The sequence below is a fragment of the Ambystoma mexicanum genome, chromosome 10, assembly GCF_040938575.1.
Source record: "Ambystoma mexicanum isolate Mex_15411 chromosome 10, UKY_AmexF1_1, whole genome shotgun sequence".
Taxonomy (NCBI): domain Eukaryota; kingdom Metazoa; phylum Chordata; class Amphibia; order Caudata; family Ambystomatidae; genus Ambystoma; species Ambystoma mexicanum.
In genome coordinates, this window is record NC_090932.1 from 71285205 (window position 1) to 71299522 (window position 14318).

General features: G+C 46.6%; 1 protein-coding gene across 1 annotated transcript in view; it reads right to left on the minus strand.

Annotated features, from left to right (window-relative positions):
- The window catches only part of LOC138491165 (acetylcholine receptor subunit delta-like), a 233938-nt gene that overhangs the window by 174393 nt on the left and 45227 nt on the right, over positions 1–14318 (minus strand). Inside the window, exon 2 of the mRNA XM_069617540.1 lies at positions 6157–6302. Within this exon, the coding sequence (XP_069473641.1) occupies positions 6157–6302 (146 nt within the window). The remainder of the gene's footprint in view (positions 1–6156; positions 6303–14318) is intronic.

Genomic DNA, 14318 nt, shown 5'->3' on the forward strand with positions numbered 1-14318 from the left:
CACTTCTGCTGCATGCAGTCCTGTGAACTCTGCATTGAGAGGCTTGGATGGCAGCTGCATGTGCCCCAGTGCATGTAGTAGACAGAGAATTTGATAATTTCTGCATGAATCCCAGAGGACATAGCTTAATGAGACTGGCGCTGCATCTACACAAGTCCCAGTGAATGCAGCAGGGAGACGATTGGACCATCTCTGCATGCATCACCGTGAACATAGCACAGAGAGGGCTGGATTATTACTGAACTCAGCCCAGGTGACTCAGCATAGAGAGGCTGTACTTTATAAATGTGTACCACACACCAAGTGACCCGCAACACCATACACACAAACAACATGCATAGTTACTAACAACAATACAATAAGCTGCCCAGAAACATATCTCAAACTAGAAGCCTTATCTAAACATCAGAGTCTTCAATTACTTCCTAAATAATTCCATGGAGCACTTTGCTCTCCGATCTGGAGGAATGGAGTTCCAGGCTTTAGGAGCAGCAGCAAAAAAGGTTCTCTTACTGACCTGTGATGGGGAGCATCTAGGCTCCTTTCACTGATTAGTATTATTGGACCACCTGAGAGATCTAGAATTTGATTTGTTCATAAGTATTTCCGATCAATACGTCATGTGTGAGTGATTACCAACAGGCGAGACTCAAACCTGGCCTCAATCGGAAACCAGTGTAAATCCTGTCTCGCTTTAGTCACATGATCTCATCGTCGAAGGCCAGCTGTTACCCTGACCGCGCTATTCTGTACGACTTGAAGTCTGGCACAGTCTGCCTTCTTAATTCCAACTAACAGTCTACTACAGTAGTCTATTTTAGATCCTATGACTGCTCTTGCTACTGTCTCACGGGTAGTCTTAGAAATATATGGGCATATTTGTGCTAATAGCTTGATATAATATCCCAAAGCAGAAACCAGGCTATTCACTTGGGCAGTCACGGTCATGTAGGGGTCCAAATGAACGCCCAAGGTTCTACTTTCTTTTTAGTCTCAATCGTACAGCCGGCCACATCAAATATCTTGTAATCTGCTCCTAATTTTGTAATTTTGTTAGGGGTACCTACAACCATCAATGTGTGTTCTTCTGTATTCAGTGCAAGGCCATTCTGAGCCATCCATTCCTGGATAACTTCATAGACCCCATTGATCTTTTTAGCATCATCCTCATATGGAGATGAGCCAGATAGCGGAATGACACACTGGGCGTCATCTTCATAGTTTGTAAAACCAATGCCGTTCTCCTGCAGCACATTGCATTAAAAAGGGGAACTGTAAAACTATTAAAAAGCGCCGGGGACAAGCAAGCTCCTTGGGGCACTCCAACTTGCAACAATACTGGTGTAGCCTCTGCCATTTTGCTACTTACCCTGCACATTCTAGTACTAAGAAAAGAACAAATCCACTCAGCTGCCTTGTCTGAAAAAGCAGCAACTTCTTTCAACCTGGAAATAAGTGGTCGGTGGCCCACCAGGTCGAAAGCAGAAGAGGAACCCAGTAACACGAGGAAAGCTGATTGTCCTTTATCCATGGCATGCAAAGGTCTCGACTTCAAGTCTAGCAGGGCCGTTTCAGTACCACGCCCCTGCCTAAAACCAGACTGCCTTTTGTTTAAAATGTTAAAATTATTAAGAGCTTCTAAAATCTGCCTACATCTATTTAATCTAAAATTAGGAATACAAAAGGGGTATTAGTAATAGGGCTCTAATGAGACGACCCCAAATGGGAAAGGCCTGAATTTTTAAGTAAGGGGGAAATCCACGCACTCTTGATTTCCTCTGGAACATGGCTTTCCACAAAAGAAGCATTAACATATTTCGCTAACATCTCTATCAGCGTAGTCGAACAGGCTTTCATGGTACTGGAAGGGCAGGTATGACCTTTACAATTCGTCGGTTTAAGGTGATTCAGAATATCAGATAACTCAGCTACTCTTACTGGCCGAAAGTTAAACTGGGTCTCTGCGCACTTCTGCCAGAACTGGGCAAGATAGGGTCCGATAGCCCCAGTATTCTCACCCTGTCCCCTATATTCTGCTTGACCCTGTCAAGCTTCCCCAGCATGGCTGCTTGAATTCAAACACACCACGCTGTATCCTTAATTGGACCCTCCAAATTGCTGGGATAGGGATATTCTAATTATTTTAAGACTTTGAATAGTTCTTTTGAATCGAACTGAGCCTCCCGTATTCTGGTGTCAAACATGATTTCTTTTCACCTTAATCACAGCTTGTTTAAATTATTTGGAAGCCAATTTATTTGCCTCCAAACGCTTCCTATTTCTTGGAGGATTTCCAAGTATGACATTTTTTATTGTTTTTACCTGTTAACTTTTGTTACTCCTACGAGAACCACTTATTAGTGTTATTTCTTACTAACACCAACGCTAACTTAAGTGGGACAAGAGTGTTAGTCTCCTGGAAGGCTTTAGCAATATCATCTGCCTTAACCAGCCTCTCAACATCTGCCTTAACCAGCCTCTCAACTACTGCCACCAGCGGCGAGTGCCAGAGTGTATGTTGCTTTACTGGTCTTCTCCTGGAAGGCTTTAGCAATATCATCTGCCTTAACCAGCCTCTCAACTACTGTCACCAGTGGCGAGAGCCAGAGTGTACGTTGCTTTACTGGTCTTCTCCTGGAAGGCTTTAGCGATATCATCTGCCTTAACCAGCCTCTCCACTTCTGCCACCAACGGCGAGAGCAATCCCTCCATCAACGCTGGGGAAGGTTTTCTCACGTTTCTTGAGGTAACCATGATTCTTTTTGGCTTCCTAACCCTTATCTTCTGTTCACATATTATGTTTAACTGAACAAAGAAATGATCCGACCAGGAACATGGGTGTACAATCACATGATTAGTGTTAATATTGTGTGTGGCCACCCAGTCCAGTGTGTTACCCTTAATATGTGTTGGTACCTTGACCAATTGAGTAAAGCCGAGGTTATTCAAGGATGTCTAAAGGGTTTTTGCACTGGGTCATCTTTACACCCCAACTACAAATTGACATCTCCCAGTAACATGACCTTAGTATTTGATTTTAGCATTGGTAATACAATGTTGCTTAGAAGATGCACACAATCTTGCAACTAAGATCACATTCAAGGTAGTTTCAGGATTAGTCATCATTTTCACATGCAGCAGCTCACATCCTTGTATATTTTGCATATCAACCTCCCGTACTTCTAATTCCGGCTTAAAAATGATAGCCACTCCACCACCATTACCATTCAGCCTGTCCTGACACAATAAACTATATCCTGCGGGTATGGCCAATGCAATGGTGTGTCCTGCTGCACTATGCAGCTCAGTTTCAGTCAAGGCAGAATTTGCTGATCCATTATACATGAACCCACATCAGTGGCATGCTTCATCACAGATCTAGGATTAAGCATCACTACTTTTAAAACTGACTTGGGAGTCATTTCTCTGCCTACACATTTGGTTAACTCTTCCACATCTCTCCCCTTAAGCCCATTACCACTAGGCGACACATTTATCTGATTCAGTTGAGTACCTTCCGTAGTATGCGATACAATGTATATTGTATTAATTATCTGCCCTGTCACCAGTTCAACTGAGGCATTTCCTGCAGACCTAGTTTCCCTAGGTAAGTGTATTTCCCCCTGCTGAGAATCTATGTCCTCTGGAACATTACTTGCCATGAAACATTTGTTTGACATGCGCTCATTTATATGAGTGCCCCCAGAGGAAGCAGCCTCTGCGTAAAAAGCGGGCTAAAATATCCGCTCTCCGTGTTAAAGCCTCCATCGACCTTATGTTGGCTAATACTGCCAACAAGAATTAGTTCTCCTTAGCAATTTTTATCGCATCAAGTGGATGCATAGTACTGGCATTAGATCACTTACCCAAAAACAGGGAAACTGACTCCCGCGCCGCTAGACGCGTGAAGGACCGGCTCAGATCGGGATTGACCACGCGCCGGCGCTCACACGCCGGTTTGCAATTAAATAACAACAAGAACTACAATACAGAAGAATTAAAACACAATAAAATGCAGCGAACACCAAGGCAAATCTGACCTAAATGAATTCTTAGCTGATACACCAATAAAATATACTTATAGACTCAGCATAGAGTGTCTTGGACTGCAGCTACATGCGCCCCAGTGGATGTATCACAGAGAGGGTTGGACTATTGCTGCATGTATTCCAGAGGCCTCAGCATAGAAAGGTTTAGATTGCAACTACATGCATCCCAGTGCAGGAGAGTGTAAATGCATCGCCCATAACAGAGAGATGATTGCCTATTGCTGCATGCATCCCAGGGGACTCAGCAAAGAGAGGTTTAGACTGTGGTTACATGTGTCCCAGTGTACATGGAACAGAGAGGGTTGGACTGTTGCTGCATGCATCCCAGGGGACTCAGCATAGAGAGAGTTGGACTGTTGCTGCATGAATCCAGTGGACTTAGCATAGAGAGAGTTGGACTGTTGCTGCATGCATCCAGGGGACTCAGCATGGAGAGAGTTGGACTGTTGCTGCATGCATCCCGGAGACTCAGCATAGAGAGGGTTGGACTGTTGCTGCTTGCATCCCAGGGGACTCAGCATAGAGAGAGTTGGACTGTTGCTGCATGAATCCAGTGGACTCAGCATAGAGAGAGTTGGACTGTCGCTGCATGCATCCTGGGGACTCAGCATAGAGAGAGTTGGACTGTTGCTGCATGCATCCCGGGGACTCAGCATAGAGAGGGTTGGACTGTTGCTGCATGCATCCCGGGGACTCAGCATAGAGAGAGTTGGACTGTTGCTGCTTGCATCCCAGGGGACTCAGCATAGAGAGAGTTGGACTGTTGCTGCTTGCATCCCAGGGGACTCAGCATAGAGAGAGTTGGACTGTTGCTGCATGAATCCAGTGGACTTAGCATAGAGAGAGTTGGACTGTTGCTGCATGCATCCAGGGGACTCAGCATGGAGAGAGTTGGACTGTTGCTGCATGCATCCCGGAGACTCAGCATAGAGAGGGTTGGACTGTTGCTGCTTGCATCCCAGGGGACTCAGCATAGAGAGAGTTGGACTGTTGCTGCATGAATCCAGTGGACTTAGCATAGAGAGAGTTGGACTGTCGCTGCATGCATCCTGGGGACTCAGCATAGAGAGAGTTGGACTGTTGCTGCATGCATCCCGGGGACTCAGCATAGAGAGGGTTGGACTGTTGCTGCATGCATCCCAGGGGACTCAGCATAGAGAGAGTTGGACTGTGGCTGCATGCATCCCAGGGGACTCAGCATGGAGAGTGCTGGACTGTCACTGCATGCATCCTAGGGGACTCAGCATAGAGAGTGTTGGACTGTTGCTTCATGCATCCAAGGGGATTCAACATAAAGAGAGTTGGACTGTGGCTGCATGCATCCTAGGGGACTCAGCATAGAGTGAGTTGGACTGTGGCTGCATGAATCCAAGGGGACTTCGCATAGAGAGAGTTGGACTGTTGCTGCATGCATCCCAGGGGACTCAGTGTAGAGAGCGCTGGACTGTTGCTGCATGCATCCCAGGGGACTCAGCATGGAGAGTGCTGGACTGTTGCTGCATGCACCCCGGGTGACTCAGCATAGCCGGGTTTAGACTGTGCTAACATGTTTCCCAGTGTGCATAGTACAGAGAGGGTTAGACTATTTCTGCATGGTCCAGTGCAGAGTTGAGCCGGATCACCTGAAGTTCCAGAAGCAGCTCAAGACCCTCCTTTTCTCCTCTGCCTTCTCGCTCTCCCTCCCTTGCTAACTAACCTGTCTGCTGAGTCAACTGGTTTCTTGGTTTCCTAAGAGTCTCACTGGGCCCAGGCTCCTTCCATGACCAGTCTTAATTTGCACTGCCGCCTGGCCTACCGCATACTTACGGGCTTTATATGTAACCCTTCCTGCCCCCCTGCCTCCTTGCACTCACCCAGAGCCGCGCTGTCCTGGTTTGCACTTACTCAGAGCCAGTCTCTCTCTCTCTCTCTCTCTCTCTCTCTCCCCCCCTTCCTTCCTCCCCCCCCCCCTCTCTCTGCTCTGTGAGATCCTAGGAATAAGGTGGGGAGGCTTGCGTGGCTCTTGCCTTGACATTTGAATGCACAGAAGACAATGTTCAACAAATACACAACAGGCTCAAATGATAAACATCTTTTTGTTGTGTATGTGAAAGGTGTGTTAGCTTACAAGAGAAATGAGATTGGAGAGGGTGAGGTCCAGCTTGACCTCCACCGTTTCATCCTTACTCCTCACAGGCCGGAGATCCTTGTTGTAGCCTTTCTCGATGAGAAGGTAATTGATTAAGTCTTCCTCCTGGCTCCGCCCACAGGTACCTGGAATGTGGTAGGAGAACAGCTACATCAGTCATATACAGCAGTTGCAATCGCCTTTAGTACATAGGGGTGTTTTGCTCTGCCAGGAAATTCCCTTTAGCTTAGAATATAACTGGGGTGAAAAAAGAAGAGGTGGTGGGGGGGTTCTAACATCATGCAAGAATATTTATTTTGCGGCTTTACAAATATGCCATACATGTAACTGGATCTAAAATTGGGGATTAGGTATAGGATCCAATAGTTCACCGTTGCAATATGCACACAAGGTTAGCCAGAGCAAAGGCAATAGCAGGCAATCTTCCCAAATCAGCAATTGATGTGGTCGGTCCTCAGGGGATTGCCTAAGGGTTCGGGGGGAGGGTGAATTAGCAGCGGTATGCTGGAAAGGGAGACTAGTCAAACTTCACACCTTATTGATCTTTTTTGGCTCATGCTTCTGCCTGGTAATACATTAATTTTTACTTTTATGAGAAGTACCCCAAAATCACTCCAATTTTTTGTGTATGTCCGAAACCAGCTTGAATGAAATGTGATATGGTGTTTTGAAAGAAATTAGCGGAGTTGTACAAAATAATGGAAAAAGAGCAAAGCTCTGACATAGAAAACAAGCATTGGCAATGCCAATAGTTTTGGCTTTTACTGCTGTTCTTTGCATATATAGCACCTGGCTGCATGGAGGAGCATGGAACGTTTTAAAGTGGGGTTCAATTAGGGGTGTAGGTGTGCAATAGAGCAAGGAAGGAAGCCATTCAGAGAGGGCGTCATCGATGATGAGCAAGAGGAAATATATGCGAGAAAGGGTGAGAGTGAGAAATTAAGGAATAAAGCAAGCCTGTGAGAGGAAGGATGAGAAATAGTGAGGGGGGTTTGATGGGGTGGGGAATAGAGAGGGTAGGGTGGGTGTTTGGGGGATTAAAGAGTATAGGGTGGGTGAGGCTAGAGAGAGGGGTAGGGTGTGTGGTGGGGTAAAGAGAGAAGAGGTATGGTTGAGCAGAGAAAGAGGGGTAGGAAGTGTGGCTGTAGAGAGGGGTAGGAAGTGTGGTTGTAGAGAGGGGGTAGGCTGGGTGGGGAGAGAGGTGGTAGGGGGTAGAGAAGGTGGACGGAGTAGAGCGAGTGGGTGGAGAGAGTAGGGTGAATTGGTGGGATAGAGAGTGAGGGTAGTGTGGGTGGGTGGGGTAGAGAGCGGGGTTGGGGGTTACGGTAGAGAGAGTGGGGGTAGTGTGGGAGGCGGTAGAGAGAGTAGGGTAGGGAGAGTGGGGGTAGGCTGAGGGGATTCTGGTTGAGTGGGTAAGGTTGTAGAGAGAATGAGGTTTAGGTGGGTGGTGGTAGGGAGATTGGGCTAGGGTGGGTGGGGTAGAGAGGATGGGGTAGGGTTGGTGGATAGAGGTAGGGAGAATGGGTCGGGGTATAGAGAGTGGGGGCAGGTAGAATGTAGAGTCAGTGGGTTTAAAGAGAGGAGGTAGGGTCGGGGGTTGGGGGTAGAGAGAGTGGGGGTAGGGTGGGTGAGCGGGTAGAGCAGGTTGCGGTAGGGAGAGTGGGGGTAGAGAGAGTGGGGGTAAGGTGGTGGGTGGGGGGCGGCAGGCAGTGGTTAGGCAGTGGCAGGTAGTGGGTGGGTGTGGCCTCAGGGATTAGCATGGCATGGGGCTGTCAATGGGGGAGGGGGCAAATACAAACAACTCCCACACACTGGCCCTCATTACGACCCTGGCGGATTTTTTCCGCCATCGGCGGACTTTTCCGCCATGGCGCAAAGTCCCTTTACGCCATGGCGGATGGCGGACTTACCGCCCCATTCCGAGGTCGGCGGGGCGGTAAGTCCCCATTGACCCATTTACCCTTCCCCATTCCCATTTCGGCCCCATAGGGCTCAATGGGAGTGGGGAAGGTGTTAATTACGCCACCGTACACTACGGTGGCGTAATTAACACCGAGGTCCCATAGCGCCATGGATTTTTACGCCCGCAAAAAGCGGGCGGAAAAATGACCATGGCGCTATGGGAACTCGTAGTTGGCGGTAAGGGGTCGGCGCAGCTAACGCTGGCGCAAACCCCTTAGCGCCAGGGTCCTAATGAGGGCCACTGTCTGTCCCTCCTCGCATGTCAGCTCCCTCCTGGCTTTACTGCAGTGCAATACTTTCAGCTCACAAGTGCAGTGAAACCTGATAATAGCCAAACTCAAAACAACCTTTCACAAAGCAAATAGTTTGGGCTTTTAGAAAACTAATCAATAGATATTCGGGAGCCATGTGCCAGCTATGTATGCCAGCATAGGACCAGGTCTTCCCGTCATTTCCTTTGGTACCCAAGTGACGGGCATTCGTCTCAAATACCCTTATTGTATCAATACAAGAGGGACCATATCGCAGAATCCACACAGTTGCAAGTGAAATTTCCCATGTTAATAGCACTAGTGAAATAATTGCCCTAGTGCAAAAACATCCTTGCGATCATGTTTGCAGCAGGGCAGTATTTACCATTAAGATGAATACTGTAAAAACATATCCTTGCGATCATGTTTGCAGCAGGGCAGCATTTACCATTAAGATGAATACTGTAAAAACATATCCTTGCGATCATGTTTGCAGCAGGGCAGCATTTACCATTAAGATGAATACTGGCATGTATTAGCACTGGGGCAAACTTTCCCCCAGTGCAAATATGCATTGGAAGAATCATTTGGTTTACAGTGGGCCAGTGTTGGCCCTAATGCTAATAGCGTCCAAAATGTCTTTGCACGGGTGAAAATGGAGCAGGTATTCACACCATTGACAGGTTTTCCTGTCACACTTCCAGGTACTCGCACCATTGTTGGGTGCTGCCATCAAATGTCCATGGACCATCTTCGCCACTAGGGGTTGCTAAAGAATTCCATTGATGTCCCATCATTGGTCAGAAAATGATACGCTAATACGGAAAGCGGAAGCTTGTCTTCCCAGCTGCAGCCCACCTCCGCTATTTATACTGCAAGGGCACGCCCAGTTTTTCGCCTTATCTCCAGGGCCTCGTACACCACAGTGTTCTGTGCTGTGTGTTTAAGTTCACTGGCATGGATGTGGAAGGATACACACTGTATGGAATGTGGGGTCAAAGCATTTAGTCTAGTGAATCTCCTCGGCTACTTGCCACGACTTGGTAACTGATGACTGTGCCACCAACTCACCAAAACTAAAAATGAAGTCCGATCTCAAAAGGGAATGGCACAGTTTGAAACCACTTCTTAGGTCCTTTGCCATCTTTAATGTGATTTGAGCAAAAGAACTCTTTGAGGGTTGAGCTGCACTTTTAATTCATATGGCTAGTTTTAAAGCAGTAAAAAAAAATGGAAGGCCGATAGCAGAGACATGAGTAAAAGTAGCCAAGATCACACACATTGCAAACTGTAGCCTGACCGTGGTAGGTCTCTTTCTTCGGCAGGGGCCTCCCTCTGGAACAGCCTCCCTACCTCCCTCTGGAACAGCCTCCCTGCCTCTCTGAAACTTGATAAGACCCATCTCCGGTTCCGGAAGTACCTTCAAGACCTTCCTCTTTGCTTCTGCTTTCTCTCCTCCTCTCCCCTGACGAACTCATGGCTGAAACTGAAACTGCACTGGTTACCTGGTCACCCTCTGATCTCAGGCCCAGGTCCCCTCCCCGCCAGTTGCACAACTGCACTGCCCCTGGTACCTCCCTGCACTCGGGGGCTGCACCTGATGTCTGCACTTACCTCTGCACTTGCCCCCACTTGACTACACTTGTTGTTTATTGTATTTATTAGTTTTTATTCATTCTTTGTTATCCTATGTACTGCACTGCCACCTCCCCTTTGCCCCTCACACTTTTTCCCCTTCCCTCTCCCCTGCACTTGCCCGATCTCAATGTCACCCGGCCTAGTAAGATTGCTGTCTCTGTTTCCCCTCTGTTCCCCTTATGTATAGGCGCGTTATAAATGCCATATCATATCATATCATACGGTTGCACTGTTTTGCGAATTTAATGAATTGATTGTTTGTTGTTAATTTGAATAAACTAACTTTAAAAAGCAATTTTTAAAAAAACTATTTCCTACTAGAAATGTCCAAGGATTGCAGCGGGACCTGCTTACCAGAAGGACTTTTATTCCTGTTTGGGAAGCATTTTAGAGATGGGGCAGGCGGGGGAGCAAAACTGCTGCGCGCTTAGACCAGTTTTAAGTGGCGAACATACATTCCTTGCCACTCAGCAGGAGCACATTTATTTTAAAATAATACACAAGTTGGATTTTAGTATTAAAGGCTTGTTTAATCGAGGTTCATATTTGTTTCATTTTCATATTCGGAAAAACCTGCATCCATTTTCAGTTACATAAAAAATTGAAATCTATCTTTTCACAAAGCACACGCACGCTTCAAGTGAAGGGTTTCGCCAAATCACACCAAACGATTGTGAGTCCCGTTTCACACTTTTAAATGCTTTTTCAAGGTGCGAAAACAATTCTAACAAGATTGAAAGCAGTCCTACCACCGCGGTGTAGAATTACAAACAAGCCAGGAAATATAGACTCATTGCACGCATGTGCAAATCGCCACGACAGTAGCAAATCTCCTAATTGCACACTTCAGGAACGTATATAGTTCACTGATGACTATAAAGCCAAATAAACATACAATCAAATCCCTCCCAAATGGAAAAGCTGTGGGAATGGATGGCTTAATGGCAGAAGTCTATAAAGAAAATGCAGAGGAAATAGCTCTGTGCCTCTATGCGTAGGCAGTAGACCTCATTTCAGCGAGGCATCCTGCCCGAAACCATCCAGGCAGTGCTAGAGACTGCGCTTTTAAAAGAGCCATGGACGAGTATGCTTGTCCTTTTTGCATAGACTTGCATAACAGCCTGGCAGTTAAGGGGTTAAACCCTGATAAACAACCACAGTTCTTGAGGCACTGTATCATCCACGTGTTGCTTCAAACAATTGATCGCATGGCAACTCAGCGTCAATCGCACAGAGGTGAAAAAGCAGCAAAGCAAAGAGGCACAGGGAAAGAGGAGAGAGTGCGTGCAGGGTCTCAGTCATGCTCTCTGTCTCTTTGGGACTGCTGCTCCTATTTGCAGCCGGCGAAGATATTTATGGACATGTGGCTTGCAGGGAGCAACAGGAGCGCACTACCGACATCGCCTGGAATCTACAGAGCGGCGTGCAACCGGCAGCTCTCACCTCGCCCGGAGGCTTGTTCCTCATCTGCAACGTAATCCGCTTCTTCATATCCATCCTTCAGTGGTCGAAGTGTACAAAAAGAAGTAGTGGAACTATGTTCCCTGCTGGCCTGCACCCACTCCCTACAAACCCCATCACCACGCCCCTTCCCACACACAAAACAAACCCCCAAACTCTTGCACCCACTGTTTAAGGGAACGTTCAGTGCAGTGCACTGAAAGTGCAAGCTGCAACGTCTTCCTACACTTTTATTTTAAAACGAAACCGCTCCGGAGCGGTTTCTTTTTAAAATAAAAGTATAGGAGCTGTAATACGCAATTTAAAAAAGTAGAGGAGCAGCGCTCCCAACCGCTCCCGCTCACTTCGACCTTTGCCTCCACTTGCACAGCGGCTCCGGAGATCATTATTTTATAATATGAGTTGAGTAAATCAACCAGCAATGTGATCCTTGTCTGTTTCATTAGCCGTCTCTTCAAATAAATAACTAAAGTTGATAAGCCTTACCTATCTCACCCAATTGGGAAAGAAAGAAAATGGCTGCCGTAAAGAGTGCAAAAAGGGGTGTGGTTTTCGGAGGAGATGCGTGGGAATGGGAGCCAAATCCTACAGATTTGACTAAGGGTGGGCATTAACTGGGTGGGACACAGAGCCAAACAACACAAATTCATCCTCATATGTCATCTGCATTGAGAAGCATTACAGACCCTCATTTAAAGTACCCATTTAAAGATCTTATGTTAAAGCTCTTATTTTAATGACAACAGTGCGGCTTAAAGGTAGCGCTTTTAGCGTCACCTATTAGCCAACACTAAAAAGGAGCAGCCTTGAGAGCTGGCTTTGGACCTTTCCAGCAGGGCTCTGCCATTTTTTTTATCTTATATTTATTTTTTCTTTCTATCTGATGTAAAAAGCATCAATATGGACTAATGTGTATGTGTTTATGATATTATAGGTTATTTATAACGCGCTTAATACACAGAGGTTTCTAAGCGCGGACCCGGTGATCGAATCTGTGTTGCTCCGTGTCGTCTTACTTCCAAGATGAGCACGTTGCCCCTGAGCTATGCTCCCGAGAAAACAAATATTGATCAAGTGGTCAGTGTCATTCCACTGCTGGGATTAAACCTCAGAGCCAGTGCACTGCTGTCTTTTCCATAGTAGTCTGTGTGTTTATGGTCAGACAGTTTGGTGTGTTGCCTCAGGGCTGCCAGGCCGTGCCGTGATGTCTTTCTTGCATGCTATTGCAATACTGGCTGCACGCCTCACTGATACGCGCTCACGTGTCACCCTCCTCTGAAGTGTGGTGACCTGCATGACGATTGTGTGGCCTCTGACATCTTGCCTCCTGCAAGGTGTGGAGTGGCATCTGTCAGATGGACGATTTCTGTTTATTCGGGATGCAAAAGCCAAGTGGACAGAATCAACGAGATGCCAAGACTTGCTTTTTGTGTTCATCCCTGTGCTCGATCAAACGCCAGACTTTAGAGTCTTTTGATTCCCACACCCTCTTCCCCATCTGCCTTTAAAGGACCTTTTTGCTTTGCAACCTGTTCCCTACTTAATTTTGTGTGCTCTTCAGTGACTAAATTACTAATTGACAAACCAATGACTCCAAATATTGGGACTTACATGAGCGCCAGGGTAAAGAAGTGTTTTGGTGCTGGGCATATCATTAGACCAATCCAGCAATGGCTCTAAATGCTCACAAGCAGGGACTTAGCCACCCCGGCCTATCCGAGTACTTGCCAAAATGCACACATTCATTATATATTCATCTGGCCAATCTCTCATACCTCAGTCCTCGGTCCTCCAAGGGCGTTCACATACAGCGATTTGAGAACACGCCAATGGTACGTATCACACTCCATGCCACTGGAAAATAGCTGTAGGGCACGGCCACCCATCTGCACGCATCTGCAATCATACGCCACATGATGACACATCACACATATTTACATCTGGCCTCTAATCTGTCTCATTGTCCCTCAGCATCAGGTGCTATTCTTATGCAGAAGACACTCAGATCCTGATCCGTTTAGATCTTGATCGGACTGAGATGTGGTTGTGCCTCCATCAGTGCCTGACTGCTGTGGGTGTGTCGCAATTGGCAGAAGTTGAATGGAGACAAGATGGAGGTGATGGTAGTAGGCGCCCCCCCTGATCCTGCTGAATTGTACGATCGGACTGAAAAAAAAGGTCTGACGATACAAAAAGTTCCAAAAATGCTACCACCAAAGGTTTGAACACCAAAAATACAAACCTTTGGTGGTAGCATTCTAGGTAAGTATAATAAACTGTGTGGTATAGTGAGTGGGGTGTTGTGGGGGACAGCCCCGCAGCACACCCGAAAAAAAAAAAAACAGGGGCTGCACGGGTGTCCCCTGCAACAACCCGCTCACTATACCACACAGTATAGTGAGCAGAGGTTGCGGGGAAAACCCTGCAGCTCCTGAAAAAAGAAAAGGACCCCACGGTGCTGGGTCCCGATCACAGGAGTGAAAGGGAACCTGCGCCGCAGGGACACAGCGTGAAGAAAAGGTGAGTAGGGTTTGCTTATGTTGGGGGGGTATCCAGTCATAATTTCGAATACAATATATTCGAAAGTAAAAATGTCGAAAATATTTAGTCTAAAAACAAAAATGTCGAAAAACAAAAATGTCGACTTTTTTTCGACTTTTTTCGATTTTATGTGTTAATAATAAATATTTTATTAAACTTTTTTTAAAAAATAATTAAAGGTATTTCCATGGGGGGTGGGGGTGATGGGGAGGATGGGGGGGGTTGGGGATAGGGGTTAGGGAGGGTTTTTTAAATAATTAATTAATTATTTAATATTATATTAAAGAT